The sequence below is a fragment of the Caenorhabditis elegans genome, chromosome III (assembly GCF_000002985.6).
Source record: "Caenorhabditis elegans chromosome III".
NCBI lineage: Eukaryota > Metazoa > Nematoda > Chromadorea > Rhabditida > Rhabditidae > Caenorhabditis > Caenorhabditis elegans.
Window position 1 is genome coordinate 7,555,411 of NC_003281.10, and position 27,908 is coordinate 7,583,318.

Consider the following 27,908-nt stretch of genomic DNA (forward strand, 5'->3'; position numbering starts at 1 on the left):
TTTTGTGAAAGTAGAAATCTTTTTTTATATAAACAAAACTGGAAACATTTTTATTAAATTACATTTCAAAGACACCACAAAATTAGAATGAATCACAAAAATTCCAACTGTCGACATATTTTACCTCTTTTTTTCTCACATTTTAATATTTTTGCAAAGATTTCTTCAAAAATTCAGTTTTTTTTCCATTTTTTCGCGAATCAAACTTTACTAATTTTTGTTATCTTATCAAACAAATATATTTTCCAGCATGAGCTCCACTGAATGTTATGGAGCTCCTCCCCATAACTATTACCAAGATTGGCCAACAACTCATTCTTATTATCCATCAGTTCCTTCTTCGTATTCTCCACTGAATCATCATCCAGCTGATATTTGGGCAGCTCATCCATCCAACTACATTATGGGAAATGGCCACGTATCACCACCGGCAACAGCTTCAGGACTTTCTCCGCCGGCAAGTAGATCCTCGAACTCTTCAGCGGAGCTTCCGACAGGGGTGACAGCATCACAGCATAACACATACAAGTGGATGCATACAAAACGGTCACAAAGACCAGCTGGTTAGTTTTCAAGAGTTTTAATTGTTAAATTTTCCAACGGAAAACTTCTAGTAGACGTTTGCTTGAAATAGACTTCTGATCTCTGTTTTTTTTCGAAAACTAATCCATATGCTTAAAAGAAATCGTATATTTTCTTGAAGTTTTTGAATAACAGAAACAGAAACAATTTCAGTTATAATTTAGACCAAAGTAATTCCAAGGGGGCTGAAATTATTTTTGGAAAGTTTACAAACTGGCGAATGGTATTCCAACTTTTCTTTTAATTGTCAAATTATAGAAACATATTTTATTTATTTGGAAATAGTTTTTATTATGTTTGAACATGTTTAAGACGTTCTCAAGAATGGAGAAAACATGAGAAAATGTTTTTCATTAGCCTTGAATTTTCGTTAACCTCTCTAAACTTTTTTCGAATCAAAATGTGATCTATTTCAATTTAGTCATATAATTTTCTATGATTTGGCACCTAATTTCGATGATAACTGAAAATATAACAGATATACTTCGTTTTTTCATTTAAATATTACCAATATTTCAAAAAAATTTCAATTCGTTTTACCTTTCCTCTCGTATTTTCTCGTAGTAATCGATCGATCATCGTGACTCGTCCGTGTTACTGGACTCTACGAGATAGGCGCATGTCACTTCTTTTCTTTTCACTGTCCTTCTCTCTTTTCAACCACCCCGACAATTTGAAGTCAGGGAGACCCCTTCTTTCAATCTTCCTCTAATTATGCCTCAACCAACATATGTTCCTTTTTTGTATGTACAAGTACATAAGGGGTTCAGTTCCCACCACAATTTGCATGAAACAAGGGAGCAAGAGAGGGTGATGAGGCAATCAATCTTGAGATGTGCCAGTAAAATAAATGACACTGTTTGATATTCAGTTCAACTTGAAAACCATGGGAACTGGTATGTAAGTATTCACGTCGTCTGGAGCTTATAAGCATACCTACCTACCTGCCATAATTTTTGTTTACATTTCATTGATGTACCTGCCTCTGTAGGTACGTGAGTAGGTATAAGATTGGCATGAATTATGAAAGATAAAATGTTTTCAAGGTGATACTCTGTAATTTTCCGTAACTTCTCAAACAAATTTTGCAACTTTAGCGCCAAAAAAGGTAAAAATTAATACTCTTTGAAAACTATGCTAGAATAAACTTTTATAAATATGTTCCAATAATTTGAGCAACAATTAAAACATCTCAAATCAATAGAAAATATTTCAGCCCCAAAAAAGAAGGTGATAGACGAAAATGGAACAAATCGAACCAACTTCACAACACATCAACTGACAGAGCTTGAAAAGGAATTTCACACAGCAAAATATGTCAATCGAACGAGACGAACTGAAATTGCTTCAAATCTGAAACTGCAGGAGGCTCAGGTTAGTAAATTAGCAGAACGCCTAATGTAAAGATTTTTTGTTTTTCAATTCCACTCTCATCAATCATAGCTATGCTAGCTTATAAATTTTAATTTTTTTAATTTTTTGAGTTGCTGTGTTTCTGTTCGAATTCAGCTCGGTGTACCATTAAGTGTACAATTTTGAACTCACCTGATTTAAACAATTCAATTATTTAATTTTAACCTTTCAAACTTCCGAGTTTCAGGTCAAAATCTGGTTTCAAAATCGTCGAATGAAGGAGAAAAAGCGTGAAAAAGAAAAGGCATTCCTGGCCCGTAACACATGGGAATCCAACTCACCGACATCGTCATGCAGTGGAGAAGATGTCAAAAACTTCAAGTAATCCATCCGTCTCCAATCTATTTTTATAATTTTTTTGTTACCTCTCCATACGCTTACTTAGAGCTCGACTTCTAAGCGGGTAAACTTGTCTTGTTTCCAATAATTTTAATTATTCTAATCAGTTTTTAAGACCCATGTTCTCATCGAACAACTTCCCTGAAATTTCGCTTCTTTCTCAATCAAATTTCGAATGTCTTCACTCTTCCACCTCCATCCAAAAATCAATTTCTCAGAAAATATATAACAAATTTTGCGCATTTTTCACATATTTTCATTTCTCCTCAATTAACAATGATAACGTTACATGAAAATCTTACTGTACAGGAAGATGTTCAGAAAACTGTCATTTTGAATTACAATCAAGAGAATTCAACTAAAACTGAGGGGTACTGTAGACGCCTCGCCCCCTTTTTTTGGAAAGACCGGTTCGTCATAGCTGACGTCAATACACATACCCTCAAAAAATGAAATAAAGAAAGAGAATGTTTATCGTTTGGTTTTGGTTTAGTATCCAAGACGGATTTACTAGATATGATATAGTTAAGGATTACGGAAGGGGAAAAGTTTTAAACTTACAAATACAGTTTTACAGATATACATTTGCCTGTTGGCGACGATATCGCATTCTCTACCGTTCTGAAATCAAAATTCAAAAAAATATTAAAAATGTTATCTTCAAAAACCACCACACGTTATATTTTTCTTATTAGTCTTGAGCATAATTTGCTCCACTTTTACTTCTCTTATCTCTGTTGTTTTTGGTTTTATCAACAGATTTTCAACACTTGAAGTACTTGGCAAACATTTTATATACTTTTTATACACTAGCACTCATTTGGTGTTTCATACTTTTCGAAAATCATGTTCAGTTATCATCAAGACAATTGTATGAAATAATATATCAGAAAGAGCATCTATATTCTAAGCGATGGAGTGATTTTCCTAGTAATATTCAAGAGGCGGCAAGACGAAATCCGAAATCATGTCCTTTCATGACTATTTAATCATCTGCCTCCTTCACACTAATAACCCATAATTTAATAATATTTCCTTCATCTCTCTATTATCCTTCCTCCTCCTAATCTTCTCATCCCCTCTCACTTTCTTATAATATTCCCGCATACACACTTTGCAACAGATGAAGATATTCTCAACTGTGGAGCCTGTGGCGGTGGCCTCTCCCATTGTCGGCACCCTTTGATCTACGACAGTTCAGTTGATGGACAAGGCAACGAATACTACATACACACTTCTCGCGCACTCGTTCACTGTGGATCCACTTATTTTTACAACTCTCCACTAAATTATTAAAACGATTGTGGCTGGGGAGAGTCGTTTGTTTCAAAAAATTAATCAATTATCTTCCAGATTAATTCTGGCGAATTTCAGAATTTTCGTGATATAAAAAATAAAACTTGTCCTTTGAAGGTTTCTTCAATGGAATTCAAACTACCGATTCCCAAACTAATTGACAATATTTATTAAATAAAAACTTTAAAAAATTACATTGAAAATAAATATTGAACGTCACCAGTTTAAAAAACTAATTGTTAAAAAATAAGAGAAAAAAGAAAACAATTAAGTTTCAAATAACTTCATCTAATATCTAAGTTTTATCCAAGTCTTACCGTAATCCTATCCTGGTAATTAGACCCGATTACCTGAGGTCATAATCACAAGAAACCGTATGTTTATTTACACTCTCTATTTTTTCTCTTGTTCATCCGACAAAGTTGAGGTAGATATTGGCATTGCGCAAGAGCTCAAAGGAACTCACTGACGGAGACAGGTTACTGTTACTGCGTGTTGATTTACGTAACTTGAGTAGTGATATGAGGGAGACAAGTTCAAAAAAGTTTGCCGACATGGAAAAAGGAATGAGCAAACGGAAGTATAAGATGACATTGCTTGGGATTTTGAATTTTTCTTTCGTTTGAAAAATTTGTTAGCATGGCAGGCATATCTTTAGACTTACATATGTTCCTAGTCTGATCTGAATTTTCCAGCAATTTCTTACCCAAGTCTTGCGAAGTTCTTAAAAAATTTCTAGACAAAAAACATATTCTTAAAATTGATTCCGTATTTTCTGTTCTTGGAATACTGAAAATTTCAATGTACTCCCAAAGTTCGTGTGCACTCAATCATTGTTCCTTTCTCATTTTTTCCCAACAACTCTCATAGTAATCCATCATACCTCCTTCGGTGCTAATTGCAACATGATTATCATCATGTATCACACAAGATGAGATGTGTGCTCTTCGAGGCGATAAGAAGAAGAAGCTTCTTCCTTTGCTTCCAGTTTGATGGACATTGATGGATTATAAGAGTAGAACAGGCGTCTCGAATATCTTGAAAAGCAGTGAAAGAGTTGGCAAACTGATGATAACGGATTGGACGGAAACACATTCCACTGGGAGGCTATATTATGATTACTGTGATTGTCAACATCTCTTTTCTCATGTGTTGATGAAAGAAAAAGATGAAGATGAAGCTGCTTGTTGCTTTCTTGTTCGACGCTGATCGATTGAGATGAAAAATGATGGAAGATGGGGTTAGGGACCAGCAGGTCGGCAGGTTCATATTTTTAATAACAAAGAAACATGTACTGAGTGGTTTACGTAAATCCCAAGTTATCTGAACATCTTTTGAAATTTCTGAGCACTATTTCAAATTACTGACAGTAATCTACAAATGCGAAATTCAATGAAATGAAAGTATAAGGAGAGAACTTAAACACCAGGTTGATGTACAAAATGGTAATGTAATATCTGGTAAAGACAAAATACAATATTTGTAAAGCCGTTTTCTACAATTCAATAGCTAGGCAACATAACTTTTTAAATTCTCCTCATTCAAATATTACCTGCCAGCAAAAAGTTCAAGCGAAGGCTTGGTGGGACACATAACGCATTTTACCAAAAGTCACCGAAGTTTTTGAAAACTTTTTTTGTTTACCTTTCGGAAAATGACAAAAAATGAAATAGGGATATTGGGGTCGAAACATATATTTTCAGAAAGCTGAGAACACGTTATTTACGAATTTCATGTTAATTTTTGATGATTTCTTGTCTGAAAAGACCTGAAATTTAAGCCTGATCCTAAATTCATTCTCACGTGACATTTTTTTCAATAGGGAATCCTATCAGTTCTGAATTGTTTTAAGCTTTTTAAATTTATAAATGTCACGTTAGAATGAAATTAGGTTTAGCCTTTAATTTCAGGTCTTTTCAGAAAAGAAATCATCAAAAATGAACATGATATTCGTAAATAACGTGTTCTCAGCATTCTAAAAATATATATTTCGACCCCAATATCTCAATTTTATTTTTTATCATTTTCCGAAAGGCAAACATCCGATTTCATTTTTTGGAGCGGAGTACGATTTTGGAGGTTAACATTATTTTTGAAAATTTTTTGATGGAACCTGATAGAGCAGTAAAAATGATGATGTTTCGTTCAAATTTCAAGTTTCTGCGTTGGATATGAAGAGAGTTATGAGGGAACCTGAATTTTTTCGAATAACGGTCTGTAACTTGAATGGCAATAACAAAATACTTGAAACTGACAAAAGTGACAATATATTTTTCAATCACTATCCAAAACTTTTTTTTCCGAAACTTAATGGTTTCTTAATAGATTTTTACATATTCAGAAAATTGAATCATAGATTGAAATCTGAAATCAAGTTAACATGAAAATGGCATCTAAATTTGGCTTAACATCCTCAATTTGTAAAACCTTATACAAATTTTAATTCGTTACAAATAGTCAAAAACATCAAATTATAAAAATTTCTAAACTTTTAGACAACATTTTCAATATGGTTTTTAAAATACTAAACTACCTTTACATTTCCACAAAAATATTCTCGATAAAACCAAAATTTGTCAAAATTAAAAGTTACAAAAACATATATTACGCGTTTGAAACAAGCTGGCTGCTACTAAAATAATTATTAGAGCCATACATATAATTAATAATTATTAGAGCCGTGCAGTTTGAATGTTCGCTAAAGAGAGAACTAAAAGCCCATTCAAAAAGTTTCCAACTACTAGACACTCATTAGTGTTTCCATTTTGAGTTGTTTCTCCTCTTTTTTGAACTTCTTTTTCTACACCGTTTCCAAAAAAAGAAAAATGGCTTACGGAAAATTTGAACGAAAAAGCAATTCTGGGTGAGAAGAAGCAAAAATGCAATGAATTTCTAACCAGTCAACTTCTCATTTCTTCTGTTTGCTCTCGTTTTTTCCATTTTTTGCTCAGTCTGTCATTTATATTGAAAAAATGTATGCTCAGCTTATTGTTGTTGCAGTTATAAGTTTCAATTACGTATTATGTGAAAATGGTGAGTTCGATTTTATTTAATTAGAAAAAAATTTTTTTTCAATATTTGTTGTGTTATAGAAATTGAATTGATTAAGGAAATTTTTATTTATTGCGAAAATGCCGATATTAAATAATTTAAACAATATTCAAGAAGAGAACACCAGCAACTTCACTATCGAGATTGAGTATCCTGAAATAAATGAGCGAGAGCTGGTGAAACATCTCATGAAAGATTATTACCAATTTACTCGACCTGTAAAAAATTATTCAAGTATGCTAACAGTGACTATTATGCCTCAGATTTATAATTTAGTAGAAGTGGTAATGTTAAAAAAAAGATCGGGAAAATATCGATAAATTTGATTTAGAACGAACAGAATGAACAAATAAAATTGCTCATCTGGTTTCCTCAAAGTTGGAAGGATGACTATTTGGTATGGGATCCTGATGAATGGGATGGTATCGAAAAAATAACAATTCCAAAATCAATGGTTTGGTTACCGGATGGTTATATTTTTAATACGTAAGTTATGGTAAATAACATACTTTTTTTTTAAATCTGAAACTGTTATTGTTATAAGAATAATGATAGATTTGGAACAAAGTTTGACATATTATTTTTTTCAGAGTAGAAGAAACAGACACTTTGGATAATCACAATGTGCGTGTTCATTACAACGGAAAAGTTGAAGTGGATTTTAATAAGGTAAGTCTAGGTAGGCACATCTTTAAACATTACCTCCTGTGTGCCTTCAGCTAATCGATCTCATATGTCCAATGTCAGTCCTCTCATTTCCATTTGATGTTCAACTATGTGCTCTGCAATTTGGGTCATGGACTTATCAATCTCATGCTTTAAGTTTCAATGTTCTAGAAGCTTCCGTCAACGAGAATAATGTAAAATGCAACTTCCCACCATTATCAATTCAGAGTTATATTACAGAAAAACTCCGAATGGGATATCGTAGCGTTCAATGCAACGAAAAAAGTTTCAAAGTATATGAATTTGATTGGAGGTGATAATGTTTACGAGGAGATTTTCTACTTTTTGGTAAATTTTTCGAGAAATATCTGAAACTTTCAATTGATACTATACGAATTTTTTAGGAAGTCCGCAGAAAACCACTCTACTACATTGTTGTGATTTTAATTCCAACTTTTCTAATCGTAACAGTATCAAACATCGGATTGTTCACTCCACATGGAGTACATGGAGACAGAGAAGAGCATGTAAGTGCACAATAGAAGATAAATTCAAGTCTTATTATTTTGAAATGTATGGGAATTCACAACTTGCAATACCGTTCCAGCATTTTCACAGTTAAAAAATCTGAAAGAAGCATGAATAAATTGGGAGCAAGCTTACCTCTACGCCGCCTGCTTCATTTGAGCTTACCGTATTTCCTCTATTAGTAAGGCATGCAAAACTAATTTTCGGACACCTAATTTGATGCAAAACTAATGGAGGTGCAAAACTAATAGAGGGTGCGAAACTAATTTTCGAACAGGTTTTTTCTCATGTTTTCCATTAAGTTATGGCATAATATCATCAATTTCAATAACAACTTATGAACCAAAATGGACGAATTTTACGACTGATACGCGAAAATTGTCCGAGTTGTACTCATATTTTGCCAGTTTTGACTTGTTATACCAAGTCTGTAAGAGTTTTGATAATTTTTAGAACGATTTTATAATACAAATTTTGAATTCCTAAAAATAGGGAACAAATGAAGGGGAGCAAAACTATTAGAGGTGCAAAACTAATAGAGGGTGCAAAACTAATTTTCGATGAGTGATTTTAGATGCAAAACTAATGGAGGTGCAAAACTAATAGAGGTGCCTAACTAATAGAGATGCCTAACTAATAGAGGAAATACGGTATGTCATTTATGCGATTATAGAGTTGGATAAATGAAAAAACTTCTGAATATTCTATTCTTCTATTTCCAGGTTTCCCTGGGACTTACCACTATGCTTACAATGGCTGTTATTCTAGATATGGTCACTGGACAAATGCCGAAAAGTAGTGAAGGAATTCCCTTACTTGGTTAGAAATGTTTCCAATATTTCATTTTTCAGTTTTACATTTCAGGGATGTATGTTTTAATAGAGTTTGCCCTGTCAATTATGGCCGTTTTGGTGTCAGTACTGATAATATTTGCTCACGAAAGAATGCTCTACATGGATGCAATGCCGCCATTCTGGATTTTCAGATTATTCTCGAAACATAAAAATCAAATCCCACTGGCTGAAATGGAATACGATGATTTACGTTCAAGCCCAGTCGATTTGGCTCAAGAGCTCCGATTTTGTATTGAAAAAGTTAGAAAACACTTGGAAGATTTGGATTCCAAAGATAAGAATGAGTTGATTTGGCAGAGATTTTTCTCGTGTGCAGATATTATTTGTGGTTCATGCTTCTTTTTTGTTAACTGCATTATTACTTTTTACATGTTTATTGAGTATTTTTGACTTTAACAAATAAAATATACAATTTTTAATTCAAACAATCTCTAGTCTCTCCTGAGAATTTACCAGCCAATTGGAGAGTTCCGAAATCGAAAATCTTCTTTGGATCTTTTCCACTTGAGATGTATTGAGATGGAATATAAACTGTGATCTTTCTCTGGCAAGGTTTAATTCCATCATCACAGTCATGGTAGATATTGATTTTTGGTTCAATCGATGTGAATTCATCTGCACTTCCCTTCAAGTCAAATCTTCCCGAGGAATCAGTCTTTCCAGATACCATAAGCTCATCTGGGGACACTGGAAAAATACGTTTTACGTTAAACTAGGAAGTAATTTTTCAGGAAAATTATGATTTTTCTTTAAGATTTACCAAACATGAACATGAATAGGTTTTGAAAACTCAATTTGTTCTTAAAGAAAAAATACAATTTTTCAGTTTTGAATCGGCTTCAAAAAATTGTAGGAACCCCCCCCCCCCCCCCCCCCGCTTTTCGATAATTTCGGATAGGGGTCAGAATGATGTTTGTTGGAAATTTGCAGCTTTCACAGGAAATGAAACTAGGTAATATGTTTTGTTTTTTCAAAAGTTGCGAACCACTTTAGACACTTATAATCTACCAATTATTAGATTTTCGTTGCAATTTCGTTCGAAAAGAAACTCGGTAACTTACGTTTATCTTCATCATAAATTTTAATTTTAACTCCAACAGCTGGTTTATCTTCGCATATAAGCTGTCCTTTGACTCCAACTGATTGCGTTCTTCCCAACGCCAGAATTACTGTAGGAACTGCAAGGAGAATCAAGGCGCGGAGCATCTGAATTCTAGCCATTGGATTAAAATAAATGGGTAAAAAGACAGAAACTATAAAGGTTGACCAATGAGTAAAAAAGTAATGTTGAAGAAGAAGATAAAAATTATAACATTTTTATTTGTCTCTATCTTGACAGTCTTCGTTTTGTCTTTACAAAAGAACAACCTTGACTTTCATTTCGACCACTACACTTTTCATCACTAGACTCCGCCCAGTATTTGAATTTTTTCACAATATCCATGTTATATTGTGATAATTTTGCTGGTTTGTCAAGTGGGTATTCTCAAGATTTTGTCTACATACATAATTTCATGAGAATCCGAAATATATAGCTGCCGACATCTCATGACTCCATTTATGCCAATGGTTACTGGCTTGACCGCAACTTAAACACCACACTAATATATGAAGAAACCAGTGCTAGAACTGCTCAAGCTTTAAAACAAAAAAAAGTGTGAGAAAATTTAGACTAAAATAATGATTTTTTCATACTATATTCTGAATTATTTTTAAAAAATTAACTTAAGAACCATGGAAATTCCAAATTGTCATGAACGAAATGAAAACCGTTTCACATTTAACTTTCTCTCTCGTTTTATAAGAACTACAAACACACCTCCAATTGATGAAATTAGTTGAAAATCACCATAGTAATGAGTCATGTATTCAATTCTTTCAACTTCCACCTGTGTCACTATAACAATGCCATCAATCACATGACAATAACTAGGTGGACCTCCTCTATACAAACTGTTCGCGCGGGAAAAAAAATTCAGAAATGATATTATTTCTATTTGATTTATTATTTGTGTTGTATTTTTTATAATTCAAACTTTTTTTTCCCGGAAACAGTGACTCATTGCTTCTGCGAGCTATTTAAAGAGTTGATACCTTCCGTAATAGAACCGTGTTTACCGAATTGAAGAAGTGATAAGAAGTGATATCAACTGATCATTCTACGTCTTCTTCTTCTACTTCTTTTTTAAAACAACATCTTCTTTGTTTTCTGTTTTACTTCCACATTGCCATTGCCATTGGTCAATTGTAACATTTCGGTTTTAAGGTCATTCACTTTTTCTTTTTCTTCTCATTAGGCTTCTAGTTAGACATTTCATTCTTGATAAATGTCCCTAGTTGAAAGTTATTTCGACGATCCTTGGTTCGACTCCCTTGCTGCTGGTACTTTGTTTCAAGACGATCGTTTCTAAATATGTTCTTTAAAATTTCAGATGAAATTCCTCCTCGTCCTCTTTGCCACTGTTTCATGTACATTTGCAATTGGCTTCAAACAGTCTGTCGCGGTGAAAGGAAAACTGATTTGTAATGATGATCCAGCAAAGGATGTGAGAGTTAAGATGTACGACAAAGATGTTTGTAAGTTTGGATTTATTTATTTTCATTTAGTTCCATTTTACAGTTACAGATTATTTTCTAATTAAATCAATTTTAAGTTTCTCAAAACTGAAGTGTATTCTCAGTGTCTCAATAAATTCAAAGAAACATTTCTAAAGTTTCATATTTCTTGTAAAATATTAACATAATTTGATTAAACCTTTAAAAAATCTAGGTTGTTTCCGTAAAATTTAAAATTTAAAAGTATTATAATCAAATTTCAGTATATTTCAATCAATATAATATCAAATTTCAGTAATGGATACAAAATTGGACGACAAATCGACAGATGGTAATGGAGAATTTTATTTGACTGGTGGAGATTCTGAGGTACATAGATTTTCTTTACCCCACTCAAAGTTATTTTTCACGGCACAATTTTTTCAAATTTTAATGCGATTTTGAAATATTCAATTGATTAACCATTTCAATATTTCAGATTAGCTCCATCGATCCACGTGTAAATATTTATCATGATTGCGACGACGGATGGACGGTAAGTCATTTGTGTCTTTCTAAAACTTTTTGATAATGAGCCAAATATTTTCAGCCTTGCCAACGTCGTCTTACCATTGGTGTACCAGACAAGTACATCACAAATAGTGATAAACCAACTAAAGTTTTCGATCTCGGAACAATTCAATTGGCAGGAAAATGGGTTGGAGAGACAAGAGATTGTATTCACAGACATTAAGAATTTTTTGAAATTTTCAATGTATGATATTCATTACACATAAAGCGCAATTTATCCCAAATTTATTATTTTCATCTGAATTTTTTAATAACCTGTTTTGGAGCAATTGGGGTTATCGACCGTTAAACATAGTACACATAAAACATGAGAAAAATAAATTAAGATTGAAAAATGGTGTTTGGGAAATGACTTCAAGGAAATTAATAAAAATGAATGAATCTATTATGATTACAGCATAAAACACTTTCTAAAAACCGGATTCTATTGGAACTATGCGACGGGATGGAATTTTGAATGGGTGAAAGGGTTTAAAAAAGAACTTTGATATCATTGTCAGATTATGATTTCTAATAGGAAAATAACACGCATCAAATAAACATTTAAAAATGAAATTGCGGGTATTCAAATCAATTGTTTCCCTGATTTCGTGGAGTTGCATAATCTCGGAAGTTTTGTCCTTCAGCATAGTCGAGTCCCAGATAATGTAACTCTTTGGAAACGTCATCTGCGAGGTCTGAAATGTTATGAACTCGTAAATTAAATCTCTAGGAAGCTTTACTTACTTTCGGTACTGAATGGAAGTCTAGAGGGATCACAGTTCACATGTCCTTCAAAATTTTTGGTAATGACTTGGAAGTTGAGCCCACCATAGCTGGTGACGTATAGCTTGGCGCGTTTTCCATCAAAGTTCTTGAGAATCAACTCGGAATTTTCGACGTCGTCCATAATTTTGAGAAAAACTCGGAATACTCCTTTGTTCATGCGGAAAGCCGGATTGTTGTAATAGACTTGAGTGATATGTTTGTATCCTTGAAGACCAATGATCCATCCCTGAATTATTTTCTTTACTTATAAGAAATATTCAAGAGCTAACTAACCTTAATCCATCGGAAAACATGGGCAATCGGAACTGATGTTCTCTGAAGTGATGTGCTTGGAATCATTCTGCGAAGCTCATTGATCAGGGAAAGTGGCATTGTCTCACCAGCCCAGGATTCAGTCTTTCCTTCGAACTGAAAATTAATTATAAAATTTAATATATGTATCAATAAAATATAAAACTTACATAAGTTCTGAAGATTTTTAAGCATTTTCGATGCTGTTCCACGCTGCGAACATTGCCAATGTTCATTTGCTCAACTTTGTCAATATGAGGCATCCAGCGAGATAATACTTCTTCGATGTTATCCTTGGAGCAATCAAAACAGAAAATTTCAATAGATAAGTTCTGTGTTGGGAAGCCTATCTCTAAGCTGTCCTGAAAAAAGTTAGAGTTGATAAGCTGGTTTTTTTTCATAAATGGACACTTGAAAATGTGGTTTTTTAAGACAGGATGAGCCGAAAAATATAAAAAGAGAAAAACTAACCGTCGAAACTTTAAGAAGCATGAGCCGAAATGCATAAGTCTTCAAGATATAGTCAAAGAGCATGCTGGCACAGAAGACGTAGTGCATGTTCGGAAACCCGATGGTATGCTTGAGATGGCTGCATCTGAAAAATATTTGGTTGTGCGCTACTTCTTCTACACTGAACTTACTTTAATGTAGTACAACCAGCTTCGTAATCCAATGTGAACTTGAGAGTAATGTGACAAACTGTGACCAAAACCCAGTCTTCTTCTGTACTTGCAGAATATTCAATGTTTCTTCTTGGTGCAAGACGGCATATGTATTTTGCAAGATTTCTAAAAATATTAAATGTTTAGAAAGAAAAAAAATCTCTTAAATACCTGAAATAGTCGGTCTGCTCGATGAAAATGATGTTGGACATGAGGTTTCGATTCGGATGAGGAACATAGACAAATGTGGGTGTCTGCGTTGAAGTATTGGGCACAAGCTCCAATGGAATCACAATTGGCTTTTCAGCAACAAAGACCGAGTTTGAAGAGGAGATTTCCTGTAATGTTTACAGTTTTCAAATATTCTAGGACATAAAAGTGTTGTCTTGGTGGTACAAACTAGGCATTCCACCCAGTCGAAGCATAATTATGGCGCCTCTTTACTCTTCCTTTTTGAGCTCTACCGAAAACATTAATATTTTCTGTATATAAATTCGTGTTTTTTTTTTGAAATTATGTTCAGTATTCCCATTTTCAAAGGTCTTTTCCGAGCGAGGGAGGAGCAAGCACGAATTGAAACCCTATAGAATACCAAGTACAATTAGTGTTTTCGAAATCTGAAGCTCGGCTTGTGGAAGTTTGAGAAATTTCTGAAGTATTACCTATCGGAAAGTATGCAAATGAATGCTTGCCTGCTTGAAAATGCCCTACGCCTGCCTACTGCCCCCACGTATGCATGTGGCCTAAGCACATGGGCAATTTTAGTTTGAAAAAAAAAATAGGAATAAGATAATGGCCCCAACACTGGGATTCACGCCAGGATACAAAAAAGAGGCAGTAGGCAGTCATAGCCCTATAAATTTGGATCATTGCAGAAACTTTTCTACAGTTACAAAAAGGTCGAATGAACCTGTCAAGAGAAATAGGATAGAATAGACAGAAGGAGAAGTTGACAGTTACAAATATGAGCACAACAGTTTCTAAACTCACTCTATTACCAATATTCCCACTTGGTTTCACTTTTGAACTATTTTTCTGAAACTACCAGAACCCTAATACTATGATTACGGTAGCAATGAGACTCACCTCGACTTGGGTTGGTTTTTCCGACATAAGAAACGGAGGAAGGGCACCAGGAGTGATGCTTCTGCAAAGAGACAAGTAGAAACTGAGAATTATTATCAAAAAATGAAATGATGCGAGAACAGATTGAATGAGGGAATGTGAGAGAAGAAGAGTGGGAAATAAAAGAGCAGATGATGTGGCGAGAGGTGATCGGGCGCTTCCTCAAGCAAGGGTCTCAAGCAGGGTCTACCATAGGTCTAGCACAAGGGTCTAACATCAAAAAAAGACTTCAGACTTAGACAATTAGAGACAAACCAGTGTGCATAGATACAAGATGCTAATGTTCTAGTTTAGAGTATCCAGACATCCGAGGGACTGGGGGAACTACACGCGGTGGTCTGCTGTCTTCTAAGTCTCACTGTCTCTTGCACACTCTCACCGGGCAGTTCACTCTATGTGCAGGCGGGTGACAAGAAGGAGAGACAATTGAATTGCTGGAGGGCAGGTTAAAGATAGCATAGTGCCTTGTCGGTGATCTGCTTGGGATGGTAGGAAGAGAGACAGAGAGAGTCAAAAGAGGCGAACACAACACACACATACACACGATATTCAGAAGGAAGGAAGGCGAGAATAGTGTGTAGATGGGTGGAGTGAAAAGGGCTAGGTGCTGGCACATTTGGGTCGTTGTTGGAGAAAGATAGAAGAGAATATTGAAAGAAAAGAATAATGAAAAGGGATGGTTGTGAGTATGCTAGAATAGTGCAATGTCCCACAGTTTACTTGAGCTCAAACATCAGGAGTTTGAAAGATCTGAATAAGTGTTCTAAATTTGGGAAAAGCTGTAAAGCGACCTACGTCTGTATCGTTCCTGTCCAAGCATAATATCATCAATTTCAATAACAACTATAAACTAAAATGGACGAATTTTAAGACTGATATGCAAAAATTGTCCGAATTGTACTCATATTTTGCCAGTTTTGACTTGTTATACCAAGTCTGTAAAAGTTTTCCTAATTTTTAGAACGACTTTATAATGCAAATTTTTGAATTCCTAAAAATAGGGAACAAATGAAGGGGAGCAAAACTATTAGAGGTGCGAAACTAATAGAGGGTGCAAAACTAATTTTCGATTGGTGATTTTTGATGCAAAACTAATAGAGGCGCCTAACTAACAGAGGAAATACGATATATATATATATATATATATATACATATGTCGGATTGTAATTTTTTTCAAATTGTGCAGTTAGTTCTTGGTCACTGAATTTGGACTTTCTGAGAAATTTCGAGAAGTGTTTCAGGTTTGAGCCACTACAATCGTTTAAAAAAACATGATTGTATTATTAAGAAACACAATTTTCTTGGTCGTCTTCAAAAACTTGCTAGGGGAAAACTGAGTTATTGGAATTTTTGACCGTAACTTAAACATTTTCTAATATATTTTACAGATTTCATCATTTCAGCATCTCCTCAGTGACATCACCACAGAAATACTTTTTTAAAAATATTTTTTTATTGCCAGATCTTCAAATTTCAAAATAGTTTGTAGTAAATTTTCATCCTTGCTATTGAGTTGATTAATTTTTGACATGTGCTCTTAAAGGCGCATGGATTTATTCAAATGGGTCTCACCACGCAACATAGTTATGGTATTATCTTTTGTTTAATTTTTGTGACTGCTTCCTTGTTTACATATTTTCCTTGTACGTTTCAATGAAATTACATTGTTTTTATTTTTTGCATGGAACCGAAACAAGGAAGCAGCCGCAAAAAAAAGGCTACCGTAAACTTTTTGTGTGCCGATACCCATCTGAATAAGTCTATGCGCCTTTAAGACCTACCAAAATCTTGCCAAATTACGATACATTTTCAAACAGCGCTATGGCCATGGAAAGTTTCTCCCGAATTTTGGAAAAAACCCAATATTATCTACAGAACCACAAAATTTGTACAAATAGTCCAGATAATACAATCACCGTCGCTTTCTCTAGTAATGCACTCCATTAGCACCTTTGACCAGATTCGTTGTTCGCTAATTCAAATAAAAACTTCAGATTTTGATAACAAATTCATTAACAAAAAGCGACTAGAAATTAGTCAGTTGGGACGATGGTGGTCTTCTCCGAAACGTAGATTCCGTCGAGGAATTTACGGATATCCTTCTCCTTAACGGCGGTGGATTGTTGGATACGGGCAGCTGCAGAAATAATAATTTAAATGTGAAATAAACAAAATAAGTTTTCTTACCGGCTTGAGATACGAATTGGACATCATTTCCCTCGACTACGATCTCGTCCTTTTGGGCGGTGGAGATGGTGGCGATGACTCCCTCTGGAAGTGGGACACGACGAACGATCTTCTCTCCCAAGAAGTTACGGATCTGAATAATGTGTGAGTTTGAATTATGAAACACATGAATAATTTCACTTACCTCAACAGTTCTGTTTCCATCTTGAAGGGTAACGTTGATGGGGAAATGGGCATATACGGAACGCATCTTGTAGCGGAATCCGACGGTGACTCCCTTGATCATGTTCTTGATGTGGGAGCAGACAGTGCGGATAGCGGCAAGCTCCTTACGAACTCCGAACCACTTGCGGACGCGGAGGGTGCTCTTTCCGATACGCTCCATCTCCATGTGCAAGTGACGGAAATCCTTGCGGATGGTTCCGCGTGGTCCGGTGACATGGACGATGCGGTTCTTGACGGTGAAGGTGACTCCCTCTGGGAACACAACAGTGTCGTTAGACTCGATCAGCTTCATGATCTCCCTGGATTACCTGGAAACGATAAAATGAATTGCAACGCATTAAAAGTAAATATCAAGAATTAAAAATCAACAGAGTTCGGTTCAATACGTTTTACTTAATCGTGAAACATGTAAGAAAAACTGCAATTGAAACGGCACTAACACTTTTGAAATGGAGATTAGTGAACAACGTTAGAAGAAAGATAAAGTCGGGAGAAGGAATATTTTTCAGTGTTGAAATAAGCTCCGTATCGCACATGCTGTATAGCGTCGATACTCAGCGAAATAGAAACCGTGCGGCAGTTGCGTTCTCTGTCTCTTCGAATCTCCTCCTACTTTTCTGTGCCCTCTTCACTTCGACACCAATTTTTCGCCAAATGTGGTCGTTTTCACCATTTTTTATCGCGCATCACTCATATTTACATAGAAAATCAACTATTTATAATTTATCTTAGCAATTCAGTAATATTCAGCTAACTAGTTTTCCTGGTGTCTTGATAGTCTCGTTAATTCCGTCGGAAGCTTCGTCTTATTATTTCGTATTTTCAGCAGAATGAAGGACCGATTCAAACAAAAGTACACAGCCGGAGCTGCCGTGGCATATATGTCACGGAAACAAGCATTGAAGAAGCTTCAACTTACACTGAAGGACTTCCGCCGACTTTGTATTATTAAGGTTAGTACATTAATTTTTAAATTAGTCATCGAATTCAAATTTTTCAGGGAATCTACCCACACGAACCGGCCCACAAGAAGCAAGCAAACAAGGGTTCAACTGCAAATAAGGTGTTCTATTATCGCAAAGACATCAATTTTCTCGCCCACGAACCCATCATCAATAAGTTCAGAGATTATAAGGCAAGTTTATCTTTGTTCAACAAAATAAACTTTGAATGTTTTTAGGTGTTCCTGCGTAAATTGAATCACTTGAAAGCAAAGAAGGAAGAGGATAAACTCAAGAAGTTGTACGAAAACAAGCCAGTCTATAGTCTGGACACTATCGTCAAGGAACGCTTCCCAACATTTGGATCAGCTCTCAGAGATATGGATGACGCCTTGTCCCTTTGCTTCACATTCGCTATGCTTCCACATACTCGTGTTCTCAAAGAAGGAATGATTGACAGTTGCCGAAAACTCACTGCGGAGTTCATGCACTATGTGATTGAATCGCAATCTCTTCGCAATACCTTCATCTCGATCAAGGGAATTTACTATCAAGCGGAGGTACATGGAGAGAAAATCACTTGGGTTGTTCCACACGAGCGTGGTCTTCCACATGTCACCGATGTTGATTTCACAGTCCTCGTGACTTTCGTCGAGTTTTACATTGCCATGTTGGGGTTTGTCAATTTCAAGCTCTATCAAGACATCGGACTCTTCTACCCACCACAGATCGGGCAAGTCGTGAAAACTGATGAAATGGAGACTGAAGAATACAAAGAAAAGGTGTACAGTTTGGCGAAACCATTGGCTAAGAGAAAGGATGTTGAGCAGGCTGAAGACGATGAGCCGTTGGACCTTCTTGGTGAAGACTCTGATGCACTCGCGCAAAAAGTCAGAGAAGCAAAAAGCATCAAGACTATGTTCAAAGGTTGCGTTTTCTACTTGAATCGAGAGTGCCCAAAAGAAGCACTCACTTTTATTATTCGTAATGGAGGTGGAATTGTTGGATGGGAAGGAGGCCCTACAGATCTCAAGGCCGACAGTAAAAATATCAGTCACCACGTTGTCGATCGGCCAATGGACAAGCTGGAGGTGAATAGACTTTATGTACAGCCACAGTGGGTGTTCGATTGTCTGAATGCTCGCAGGAAGCTGCCTACGGAAAGATACATGCCAGGAGTAGCTCTTCCGCCACATTTCTCACCATTTACATCTGAGAAGGCTGGAGACTACATTCCGTTCGAAAGATTGGAAGAACTCAGAAGCATGGGCAAAGGTGTGTTTTGTTTTTACTTTTGTGTAGTATTCTATCTTTTCAATCTGATCTGAAGGAACGAGATATTAAATTCACGTCCTTTAATAAAATATTGTTCAGACGTGTCTGATCTCGAAGCAGCAATTCCGAAGACGATGGACGAGTTGCCAATGCGAAGAAAGGAGGTGAAACCAGAAAAACCAAAGGGTATTCACATTGCTGTTGGTCAAATGCACAAGAAGAGCAAAGAGAAGTTCCACGAGACTGTCGAGAAGGGACAGGAGTTGAAGATGCGCGAATTGATGATTTCCAAGAAGCACCAACGAGTGTACCACAGTATGAAGACCACGTTCAAACGCAATCGCAACGACGCTTTGAAATTGAAGAAGAAGGCCAAGTTGGCAAAGGCAACAGAGGCATAAATCATATGCAAGTTGTGTTCTCTCGTTTTGTTTTGTTGAAATTGTTGATTTTATCTCTTTTAATAATCCATCTTTGTTTTGTTACCATTATTATGCCCATTATCATTGATAAATGACGTTCGGAAATAATTTTACAATTGAAAAACAGTTTTTATTCAAATTCAAAGTGACAAAAAATAAGTTAAATATAAATAGAAATCATGACTTATTGCTTTTTTATAAGTAAAACTAGGTGAGATCTAAGGCGATTTTGTATTGGTTGTCGTGGATTTTGTTGTATTGCTTTTTTGTTATTTTTCAAATACAGCCTAAGCATCTTCGATCTAACGTGTCGTGGATACATATCTATCATAAGCATCCTGTGTTGGATCTTCTTGAGCAATTGCACCATAGTTTGCATTGACTACGGTAGTTGCATTGAAAGCATCTGTGATTTTTCCATCCCGAGCCATCGGGACTCCTTGTGGTGCTAAAATATAAATAATCATCACCCAGACGCGAAATTTTGCGATTTTTGAGCCAAAAATACGGGATCCGGTCTCGACACGACAAATATTTGTTAAATGTGCAAAGATGTGCGCCTTTAAAGAGTACTGTACTTTCAAACTTGTGTTGATGTGGGAATTTTATCGATTTTTTAATGATTAGTTAAGAAATGTGTGTTTTAATTGTTTCACTTTTTAACTAACTAATATAATATTGTTTGAGGAATTTGAAAAAATCGGCGCAGCAACGAAAGTTTGAAGTTACTGTACTTTTTAAAGGCATACATCCGTTCGCATTTAACAAAACACTTGTCGTGCCGAGACCGGTCACCGTATTTCTGGCGCAAAATTTCTCGCCTGGGCAACAGAAAAAGTTCAACTTACCCATAATATCCATATCTTCTTCTTCGAAATTCCCAGCTCCATACTTGATTCCTTCATACTTGAACAGCTTATTCAGACCAAAACTTCCAGCACATGTCGCAAGACAAATCAATCCATAAATCACAAAAGTTGTTCGTGTTCCAATGATCGAGATCACGGATCCACCAATTATTGATCCGAGACCTTTTCCAATTCCGTGATACCCTACTTGAAGAGCATATTGAGCATGTTGTTTGGCGTGTGGTGGAGCAACAAGCGAAATATACGATGATGCGCAAGACCAGACAGTGGCGAGGCAAGCTCCTGAAAACATAATAATTTTTAAATACCTTCGCCTTTACTTGAAGTTTATTAGATCTTTTATCTTAAACGTTGAAATTATTCAAAAAAGTGCACCAGGGTCTTATATAGCACGTGGTGTCAGGCTGTCTCATTGCGGTTTGATCTACGAAAAATGCGGCAATATCGTTCCAGAAAATTGTGACGTCCGCACGTTCTTAACCATGCGAAATCAAATGAGCTGTCTGCGTCTCTTCTCCCGCATTTAATGTAGATCAAACCGAAATGAGACAATCTGACTCCACGCGTGGATCCGGATTCCACGTGCATAGCACGAGGACCAAAATTGGGATTTGATTTGAAATTTCATTTCTCATAGTCAGCAAACAATCAAAATGTTAAAGGTTTTTTGTTAATATGTCGGAAGTTTTGAGACAAATTCCAAGCTTAATTTTTTCATGTTTTTATTGGATTTTAATGTTTCAGGTCATCACTAAAATTTTAAAACGTGTCTAAAACTTGATAAATCTAAAAATTTTCTCACCCTGCAAGATCTGAAGTGGAAGGACCATCCATGGATTATCAAGAATTGAGAGTGCCATGAAACGGAAGAAATTGACAGCCAGACACAGGTACATGACGCGGACATGTCCATACTGGAAATTGTAAACGTCTTGTTTCTCTTCTATACATTATATGTTCTTGCGAAGTGTGGGTTATTTTTAAAACCCACATTATAACTTTGATTCTTTGTATGTACGAGAGAAACCTTCGAGTTACCGTACACTCGAGTTACTTTTATTCTTTACAATTGTCATTTTTGCGAAAAGTCCCCGGAAAATAATTTTGGGCCGAAAAGCGAAAAAAAAACTTACCTTATTAATCAGTTTGAAAACATAGAAATATGTGATAATCTCGGATGCGTGATTGACCACAGATAGAATTCCAAAAAGCACCGGTGATCCTCCAATGTCCTGAAGATGCCAGTAAAGGAAACTGAACACCAAACCAGCTCCACCGCCCATCACAACGACTGATACGAAGAATAGAAGAATATGCATACTTGCAAGAGCCTTCATTGCAAGCAGTAGACTATTTTCACTTCCACCACCACCTTCCGACTGCAAAATTCGAATTTTTAAGGAAAAATCGAGATTTGTTCAAAGTAAGTACCTTGAACAAGATGTAAAATTGATAAATTATAGTACTACTTTTTTTTTTATTCAATCATCATACCTGCGTGATTCTCGCCCTTGCTTTCTCAGCAACAACATGTGAAACTTCAGCTTCTCTCGTATCCATAACCAATCCATGAACCTCTCCGGGTGCGGGAACATCATCATCAAACTTGAATTTACTGGCCAATCCCATGGCAGCCAACATAAATATGACACACATTACGAAACATAACGTATAATTTTTCTCTGTTGTATTTTCAGCAGGACATGGATGATTTCGGAATGTATCCGAATAATCGAGTGCTATTCCCATAATGAACATAGCGAATCCCCAACCAACTGATGCCATCAATCGAATCTTTCCGAATTCGGCTGGATTATCCCGTACCGAGTGTAGAGTTGCTGCGTCTGCTAGAGGTAAAGCAGGAGCTGAGAAGAATTCACAAAGGCAGATAAGAATGAGAAGAAGCATGAAAGCTTGTTCAACTGCTGGTTGACGGTAGACACGAGTTGAGTGAGGAGGTGAGACAAGGATTCCATAGTTGTCTTCGTTGTAGTTGCAAACCTGAAACAGGGCCATAAATTTATATTTTATCAGTAAAACTTTCAACACAGTGACGAACAATTTATGTGTTTTGCTTTTAAAATTGAAATTTTAAAATTAGTTTTTAATAATGATAGTCTGATTTATTTTATGCACAACCTGAGCAATTTCATGAAATCTCACCCTATCCCTTGTGATATACTCCGGTGCAATTCCAGCAACTGTATCTTCTTCACTATCAAATGAGCTCAAATCGATAATTTTTTCCACGAGCGCTGAAATTAAAATAATTTATTTTGAATCTTATCTCTGAATTAATCTTACGACTCTGAGTTTGCCTCCTCTGCCTGGCAGGTCTAGTTGATCCACCAACAAGTGTCTCTTTGAGCATTCCAAGAGCTCCACCTCGAATGATTTTTCCAGCCGGGGCTAACATAGTTTGGCATGTTTTATTGCCTTCTGCAATTTTTCTTTGTTGTGATTATTTTCGCATTAAAAAACCAACCTGGCACGTAGACTATACAATACGGAGTTACTGGTTGAACTAGTCCAATTCCCAAAGTGAAGAGCACTAGGGATCCCAATGAGAACAAAAGCAGAAGCTTTTGCTTTCTGAAATTATAAAAACTTTCATTGATTTCAACGATCCCCAAATTAGACGTATGTTGCAGAAAAAAACAAAAAGTGTCGTAAAATGACGAAAAGGAGAGTAGGAGGAAAATACCTATTAGGTTTCATGTGACGACACTTTTTGAGACCAAACACCTACCTGAAACGACTGGCAAATTGGCTCCAAAATGGTCCAGAAAGGAACTCCACGATGGGTCTTGAGCCGATGAGGAAGCCAGCCTGGAAAGTTACAGATCATTGAAGTTTTAAAATTTTTAGTTGAGGATTATTACTACAGTGTTGACAAAACATGTATGTGTTTTTGATTTTGTGGTAATATTTCAAAATGTTTGAAATAAGCATAAGTTAAAACCCAATCAGTTGTGAAGAAAACTTTTAACAGGCAAGATATTGAGAATTGCTTTTTCTACATTTTGGGTAGTGTTAATTTGTTATCAACTCCACTCTGAATATAGTTGGAGCGGCTGAAAAATCATCAAGAAACCAAACAAAATACTTTTGGCAGACTGTGTATAACAAAAACTTGAAAGCTAAAAAGGCGGTAGGCTGATCTAAAAGACTGGAGGCAGTACCCACCGCAAAAGCATTGAAACAAGTCTCTTACCTGGGCCGCTGTCATTCCCAACTGCTTGAAATAAACTGCTAGAAGTGGGAACAAACTTCCGAAACTGGCGAAAAATGATAAATAAAAAAGACGACATATGAATGCATCCCTCGGGAACACCTTCCCAAATATATTCACCGTCCTCTCACCAACATGGTTCTCCATACCTGAAAAATGGCAAAAAATTTCGAAATCATTGATGTCTTCTGACGTCACTCTTATTCAGAAGACAACCGTTGAACGAAAGGAAAGAAAAAATGGCGAGGGGAAATGGAGAAATGCTCGCGGAGCAAACACACACATACAAGTCATGTAATTATAGACGTGTGCGGAGTAGCCGAAAAAGAGCACAGCTTCTAAGAATAAAGATTTCGAAATTTTAAAGTATATATTATTGTTTAGATATAATCTTTATACGTAAAAATCATAATTGTTGTTATTGGTGTTTGTGGCTTCAGGGAAAAATTCCACCTGACTGAAACTGGTGAAGTAAATTTGAAAAAAAATTTTGAAATTTTTTTTGAAGTATTTGAACACGAATGAATAACAAATCCGTGTTCTCCGGAACTAAAAAAAAGCTAAACGGCGTCTTGGAGAATAATTCATGAATAGAAAAGTTCAGAGTTCTGCAAGTTTTTATTTTCCAATTAGAGTAAACAAAACCGATACTGGATGTTGAGAATTCCTAGGGGAAAATGACGTTTTCAAAGGAAGAAGATATGTGGAATATGGGGAAACTTGAGTAATTGGATTCAACTTTAATAGAGGAATAAGCTTTTTCGAAAAATTGTTGAAGCTAAATTGATGGTATAGAGAGAAATAAAAGAGAATATTACCTGGAAAATAAGTTCACGAGTAGGTTATAGAGTATCGTAAAACTGGGAAAAAATGGCAGAGGATTGTTGAGAATTTCGTCCGAGAAACTTGTTGGACCAGTTGACAGGAGTATTTTGAAACAAGTATTTAGAAGGTTTGCTGTTAATGTTTTCGGTGGGGACCTCATGCTATTTTGAAAACTTGAAACAATAGGGATCTATCAAAATTTTAATTTTTAATATTATACAAGTTAAAAATTTGGCAAATACTTTCACAGGAAAAATAATTGATTTCCAGTTCGTGGTTGAAAATTTAAAAATTTTCGCTAAAGCTCAAAGCATAAAAATTCAATTCTAAAACAGAAATGAATCCGTTGAAATGTGATAGTTGCATTTTCTGTCAATATTTTCCCAGTCCTTTTAACAAGCTGGTTTCTCAGATCTTTAGTTATTTACTATGAAGATGTCAAACGAAGAAACCTGGATTTGAAAGTAGAATTAAATCCGAATTACAGAGAAAAAAAATTCAAAAAAGTCGATAAAGGTACACACTTCTCCCCGTCAACCGCAAATCTATATAAAGCAAAAAAAGACGGAGTAGAGAAAAGAAAAGAGAAGTTGTTGGGAGTGTGTGCATGTGTATGTGCTCTCTATCTCTCTCTTCAAGCCCCCGACAACGTCTCCTCCCGTTAAAAAGAGTGGAGACGTAGAAAAGAGCTTTTCTGTGCTCAAACCCTTCCTCGTCCCAAGCTCCCTACTGACATCTTCTCAGTTTTCCGATGGAGGAATAGAGAAACGAAGCAAAGAAGAAACAGGAGAAAAAATGAAAGAAAAAAAAAGAAAAAGAAGACGTCCTTTTTTGTGGATTTTTTCGTTCTTTTTTCCTTTTTTTCCGGAGAGGATAAAATTGGGGAGTAAGAGAAGAGGGCTAGATTGTCATAGATTACTCATTCAAGAAGTTTCAATATTTCTAGGAATTTGAGGGACTACTTAGTGAGCAAAATTTTCTATAGCCAGTTATTCCATTTTGTCCTTTTATGCGGCTTCTGTAGTAGGTAGGCGTTTTGCTAGGCGTACCTATCTACCGCCTACCCAGCCTCGGTATTTTGGCGTCTACTCCGAGCTTTGGAATTTATGAAATTCGATTTACGGATTGCCTTTTTTCAGTTTCAATTAAATAGTTTAACGCTTAACTAAAAACGGAACCAAATTTTTGTGTAAGAACTAGACAAGCAGGCAGTAAAATTGGAACCAAATAAAATGGTAACCCATAGGTCAAAGCAATCATGATTAATCTGACATTTTGGTATAATAATCCAGACATCGTCATCATCACCAATTCATTCAATGCTCGTTGATGTTTAAATGCAAGAAGACCCAACACTTCACTTGTCACAATTCAAACAAAAACACGAGGAAATAGAGATGATGACTTGGGTGACGGGTCCGAGACCAAAACATAAATTGTGATCAGGGTATTTGAGAATATGTTCCCGATGTGAACCCTGAAAACAAAATAAAAAAGGTATATGATCCATCGTATCCACTAGAAAAACGCGGCAAAGAAAAATAACTTTTGCTTAAATTGAAGAAAAGTTTAAAAAAGAGTTGAGCAATGCGGTGCAACAATAATGGAAGAAAAGTGCTCTACAAAATTTTCTGAAAACATTATTTTCTTACGATTTAAAATTATCTATTCGAACTCATGCTTTCCAAATTTGAAATACCGTATTTACTCTATTAGTCTTATATGCAAGATGTTATGGGACATTGCAAACTTTTTCCAAGATTCTGTTTTTATTTGAAAGGCCTAGTAAAAGTAACTAGATATTTACATTTTTGTATAAATTTTAGTTTTTGATAAGCAAATTACAAGTCAATTAAAACCTTCAAATACAAACGTCATCTACATTCTCCCAACCTTCGTCTTTTTTCCTGTAATCAATTATTCATATTTGCTGCTCCCATATGCTCACACTCCTATACGTTTATTTATAATGCATTACTTTTTTGCAACCAACAAATGACAAAAACCAGAGAATTTGTTTATATTTAATAAAGTTCTTTGTTATCCTTCTTTGACCAAAGTTGGAATGGCTCTAAGTAGTTGTCCACCTTGAATTGTTCCAACTTTCGTTTATCATCCGATTTTGGGTTTTGAAGGAACTCATGGAACTCATGATCTCCAAATCCGATATTCGCGGCGTCTTGTGACGTGGCACCGTAGTAAATTGCATCGACACGAGACCAGAGAGCAGCTCCCATACACATTGGACATGGATAGCAGGAAGTGTAGAGTTGACAACCGGATAGATCAAAGTTGTCTGGATAAATAATAGATATATGGCCAATTTGAATATAATTATATAACAGTAGATAGGATAAATAGGGAAAATAAATTAAGACGCTTCTGATCTTTTAGCAGATCTCAAATTCTCACAAAACCCCTAATAATTAGTATTTCAGTAAAGGCTTGCATGGAATCCAGGAAGTAACTTCTTACCTAAATTAAATTAAAAAGTACAGTGAACCAAATTATAGGCAATCAAAAAAGTCAAAAACCAAACACTGAAGATCAAAGCAGTAAGTGATGTCCAAACAGTGATATCTTGTAAGGAATTTACTAAATAAAAAACAATTGTAAAAAATTATAAATTATTTTCGAAATTTTGGATTCAAGAAACTAATTTTGTTTCCTTTACTAAAGTTAAAAACGAAAGGAATACTTACCGACATTCTTACAAGTATTTCTGATGGCTGTAACTTCGGCGTGTGCTGTTGGATCCTTGGTGACTAAAACCATGTTATGCCCACTACCGATTACCTTCCCATCCTTGACAATTACAGCTCCAAATGGTCCACCGTCTCCCTTCTCCATTCCTTTCTTGGCTTCTTCGATTGCGAGTTTCATGAATTCCATTTTTCTGAATTTTCAAGAAATGTTTCGATTAACCGAGTTTTTTCACGGATGAAAAATTTATTAGAAACAAAAATAAATAAAAAAATATCAAAACTACAAATGAATGAATATGTTGTAAAAACTATAGTTGCCAAAAACTTTCACTTTAACAAAAATTTGACATCGAGAGAGTACGCCAGAGATGAAGAAAAAGAAGGCGTGGGAAAAGAACAAAAAAGGAAAAGAGCGATCGGAAGCCAGTCAACCAAACAAAAAATGATGATGAACTGAATATTGTGGAGGTGTTTTCGATAGTTGCAGACATGGAAACGTATTAGATTTTAAAAATTTGTGTGTGGC

At 35.5% G+C, this 27,908-nt stretch overlaps 9 protein-coding genes and 1 non-coding gene across 10 annotated transcripts; 5 read left to right on the forward strand and 5 right to left on the reverse strand.

Moving 5' to 3' along the window:
* Nucleotides 1-249: 249 nt before the first annotated feature.
* ceh-13 (Homeobox protein ceh-13) lies at nt 250-2,631 on the forward strand. Its single transcript, NM_066254.8, has 3 exons — nt 250-563; nt 1,799-1,956; nt 2,183-2,631. Exons 1-3 carry the CDS (start codon nt 251-253, stop codon nt 2,318-2,320), a joined length of 609 nt encoding a protein of 202 aa, NP_498655.1. The 5' UTR covers nt 250; the 3' UTR covers nt 2,321-2,631.
* Nucleotides 2,632-6,761: 4,130 nt separating this feature from the next.
* Nucleotides 6,762-9,148, forward strand: lgc-12 (Ligand-Gated ion Channel; the record flags this gene model as incomplete). The annotated part of the gene is made up of 8 exons (NM_066255.4): nt 6,762-6,965; nt 7,013-7,167; nt 7,272-7,350; nt 7,401-7,541; nt 7,588-7,695; nt 7,752-7,874; nt 8,598-8,694; nt 8,740-9,148. 8 exons carry the CDS (start codon nt 6,762-6,764, stop codon nt 9,117-9,119), a joined length of 1,287 nt encoding a protein of 428 aa, NP_498656.3. The 3' UTR covers nt 9,120-9,148.
* ttr-8 (Transthyretin-like family protein) lies at nt 9,090-9,937 on the reverse strand. Its single transcript, NM_066256.2, has 2 exons — nt 9,791-9,937; nt 9,090-9,416 (listed from the first exon to the last, which is right to left on the reverse strand). The coding sequence occupies exons 1-2, from the start codon at nt 9,933-9,935 to the stop codon at nt 9,145-9,147; spliced, it is 417 nt and encodes a 138-aa protein (NP_498657.1). The 5' UTR covers nt 9,936-9,937; the 3' UTR covers nt 9,090-9,144.
* A 1,063-nt stretch (nt 9,938-11,000) lies between these two features.
* On the forward strand, nt 11,001-12,080 carry ttr-32 (Transthyretin-like family protein). Its single transcript, NM_066257.2, has 5 exons — nt 11,001-11,111; nt 11,162-11,306; nt 11,581-11,654; nt 11,764-11,820; nt 11,875-12,080. Exons 2-5 carry the CDS (start codon nt 11,162-11,164, stop codon nt 12,016-12,018), a joined length of 420 nt encoding a protein of 139 aa, NP_498658.1. The 5' UTR covers nt 11,001-11,111; the 3' UTR covers nt 12,019-12,080.
* R13A5.7 (FBA_2 domain-containing protein) lies at nt 12,065-14,723 on the reverse strand. Its single transcript, NM_066258.8, has 8 exons — nt 14,663-14,723; nt 13,748-13,914; nt 13,556-13,702; nt 13,386-13,509; nt 13,085-13,276; nt 12,897-13,031; nt 12,582-12,849; nt 12,065-12,532 (listed from the first exon to the last, which is right to left on the reverse strand). The coding sequence occupies exons 1-8, from the start codon at nt 14,687-14,689 to the stop codon at nt 12,426-12,428; spliced, it is 1,167 nt and encodes a 388-aa protein (NP_498659.2). The 5' UTR covers nt 14,690-14,723; the 3' UTR covers nt 12,065-12,425.
* Nucleotides 14,724-16,694: 1,971 nt separating this feature from the next.
* rpl-9 (Large ribosomal subunit protein uL6) lies at nt 16,695-17,421 on the reverse strand. Its single transcript, NM_001382918.2, has 3 exons — nt 17,073-17,421; nt 16,889-17,021; nt 16,695-16,838 (listed from the first exon to the last, which is right to left on the reverse strand). The coding sequence occupies exons 1-3, from the start codon at nt 17,403-17,405 to the stop codon at nt 16,735-16,737; spliced, it is 570 nt and encodes a 189-aa protein (NP_001370400.1). The 5' UTR covers nt 17,406-17,421; the 3' UTR covers nt 16,695-16,734.
* Nucleotides 17,422-17,710: 289 nt separating this feature from the next.
* Nucleotides 17,711-17,843, forward strand: R13A5.16. Its single transcript, NR_052460.1, has one exon. It is a non-coding gene; the product is annotated as an Unclassified non-coding RNA R13A5.16 (non-coding RNA).
* A 96-nt stretch (nt 17,844-17,939) lies between these two features.
* On the forward strand, nt 17,940-19,853 carry lpd-7 (Pescadillo homolog). The gene is made up of 4 exons (NM_066260.7): nt 17,940-18,066; nt 18,114-18,248; nt 18,294-19,329; nt 19,429-19,853. Exons 1-4 carry the CDS (start codon nt 17,944-17,946, stop codon nt 19,728-19,730), a joined length of 1,596 nt encoding a protein of 531 aa, NP_498661.1. The 5' UTR covers nt 17,940-17,943; the 3' UTR covers nt 19,731-19,853.
* Nucleotides 19,854-19,873: 20 nt separating this feature from the next.
* Nucleotides 19,874-24,001, reverse strand: mfsd-6 (Major facilitator superfamily associated domain-containing protein). Its single transcript, NM_066261.6, has 10 exons — nt 23,835-24,001; nt 23,370-23,449; nt 23,106-23,212; nt 22,925-23,059; nt 22,784-22,875; nt 22,115-22,621; nt 21,754-21,999; nt 21,423-21,534; nt 20,600-20,902; nt 19,874-20,199 (listed from the first exon to the last, which is right to left on the reverse strand). Exons 1-10 carry the CDS (start codon nt 23,997-23,999, stop codon nt 20,054-20,056), a joined length of 1,893 nt encoding a protein of 630 aa, NP_498662.1. The 5' UTR covers nt 24,000-24,001; the 3' UTR covers nt 19,874-20,053.
* A 2,621-nt stretch (nt 24,002-26,622) lies between these two features.
* On the reverse strand, nt 26,623-27,589 carry gda-2 (CMP/dCMP-type deaminase domain-containing protein). Its single transcript, NM_066262.4, has 2 exons — nt 27,380-27,589; nt 26,623-26,973 (listed from the first exon to the last, which is right to left on the reverse strand). Exons 1-2 carry the CDS (start codon nt 27,567-27,569, stop codon nt 26,702-26,704), a joined length of 462 nt encoding a protein of 153 aa, NP_498663.1. The 5' UTR covers nt 27,570-27,589; the 3' UTR covers nt 26,623-26,701.
* Nucleotides 27,590-27,908: the final 319 nt, after the last annotated feature.

What these genes read in the sequence shown, in the direction of transcription:
- lpd-7 (NM_066260.7), top strand. Translation starts at nt 17,944, where the DNA reads ATGAAGGACCGATTCAAACAAAAGTACACAGCCGGAGCTGCCGTGGCA. An exon ending in GCCGACTTTGTATTATTAAG is followed by an intron (nt 18,067 to 18,113) that starts GTTAGTACATTA and finishes CAAATTTTTCAG; the next exon opens with GGAATCTACCCACACGAACC. An exon ending in ATAAGTTCAGAGATTATAAG is followed by an intron (nt 18,249 to 18,293) that starts GCAAGTTTATCT and finishes GAATGTTTTTAG; the next exon opens with GTGTTCCTGCGTAAATTGAA.
- ttr-32 (NM_066257.2), top strand. Translation starts at nt 11,162, where the DNA reads ATGAAATTCCTCCTCGTCCTCTTTGCCACTGTTTCATGTACATTTGCA. An exon ending in TGACTGGTGGAGATTCTGAG is followed by an intron (nt 11,655 to 11,763) that starts GTACATAGATTT and finishes TCAATATTTCAG; the next exon opens with ATTAGCTCCATCGATCCACG. An exon ending in ATTGCGACGACGGATGGACG is followed by an intron (nt 11,821 to 11,874) that starts GTAAGTCATTTG and finishes AAATATTTTCAG; the next exon opens with CCTTGCCAACGTCGTCTTAC.
- ttr-8 (NM_066256.2), bottom strand. Translation starts at nt 9,935, where the DNA reads ATGCTCCGCGCCTTGATTCTCCTTGCAGTTCCTACAGTAATTCTGGCG. An exon ending in AATTTATGATGAAGATAAAC is followed by an intron (nt 9,417 to 9,790) that starts GTAAGTTACCGA and finishes GTATTTTTCCAG; the next exon opens with TGTCCCCAGATGAGCTTATG.
- gda-2 (NM_066262.4), bottom strand. Translation starts at nt 27,569, where the DNA reads ATGGAATTCATGAAACTCGCAATCGAAGAAGCCAAGAAAGGAATGGAG. An exon ending in AAATACTTGTAAGAATGTCG is followed by an intron (nt 26,974 to 27,379) that starts GTAAGTATTCCT and finishes TTATTTATCCAG; the next exon opens with ACAACTTTGATCTATCCGGT.
- R13A5.7 (NM_066258.8), bottom strand. Translation starts at nt 14,689, where the DNA reads ATGTCGGAAAAACCAACCCAAGTCGAG. An exon ending in ATGTTTTCCGATGGATTAAG is followed by an intron (nt 12,850 to 12,896) that starts GTTAGTTAGCTC and finishes AAAATAATTCAG; the next exon opens with GGATGGATCATTGGTCTTCA. An exon ending in ACTTCCATTCAGTACCGAAA is followed by an intron (nt 12,533 to 12,581) that starts GTAAGTAAAGCT and finishes ATAACATTTCAG; the next exon opens with ACCTCGCAGATGACGTTTCC.
- mfsd-6 (NM_066261.6), bottom strand. Translation starts at nt 23,999, where the DNA reads ATGGAGAACCATGTTGGTGAGAGGACGGTGAATATATTTGGGAAGGTG. An exon ending in CAAGGGCGAGAATCACGCAG is followed by an intron (nt 22,000 to 22,114) that starts GTATGATGATTG and finishes CGAATTTTGCAG; the next exon opens with TCGGAAGGTGGTGGTGGAAG. An exon ending in TTTTCAAACTGATTAATAAG is followed by an intron (nt 21,535 to 21,753) that starts GTAAGTTTTTTT and finishes TACAATTTCCAG; the next exon opens with TATGGACATGTCCGCGTCAT.
- ceh-13 (NM_066254.8), top strand. Translation starts at nt 251, where the DNA reads ATGAGCTCCACTGAATGTTATGGAGCTCCTCCCCATAACTATTACCAA. An exon ending in ACGGTCACAAAGACCAGCTG is followed by an intron (nt 564 to 1,798) that starts GTTAGTTTTCAA and finishes AAAATATTTCAG; the next exon opens with CCCCAAAAAAGAAGGTGATA. An exon ending in TGAAACTGCAGGAGGCTCAG is followed by an intron (nt 1,957 to 2,182) that starts GTTAGTAAATTA and finishes TCCGAGTTTCAG; the next exon opens with GTCAAAATCTGGTTTCAAAA.
- rpl-9 (NM_001382918.2), bottom strand. Translation starts at nt 17,405, where the DNA reads ATGAAGCTGATCGAGTCTAACGACACTGTTGTGTTCCCAGAGGGAGTC. An exon ending in ATGGAAACAGAACTGTTGAG is followed by an intron (nt 17,022 to 17,072) that starts GTAAGTGAAATT and finishes CACATTATTCAG; the next exon opens with ATCCGTAACTTCTTGGGAGA. An exon ending in CCAATTCGTATCTCAAGCCG is followed by an intron (nt 16,839 to 16,888) that starts GTAAGAAAACTT and finishes TTATTTCTGCAG; the next exon opens with CTGCCCGTATCCAACAATCC.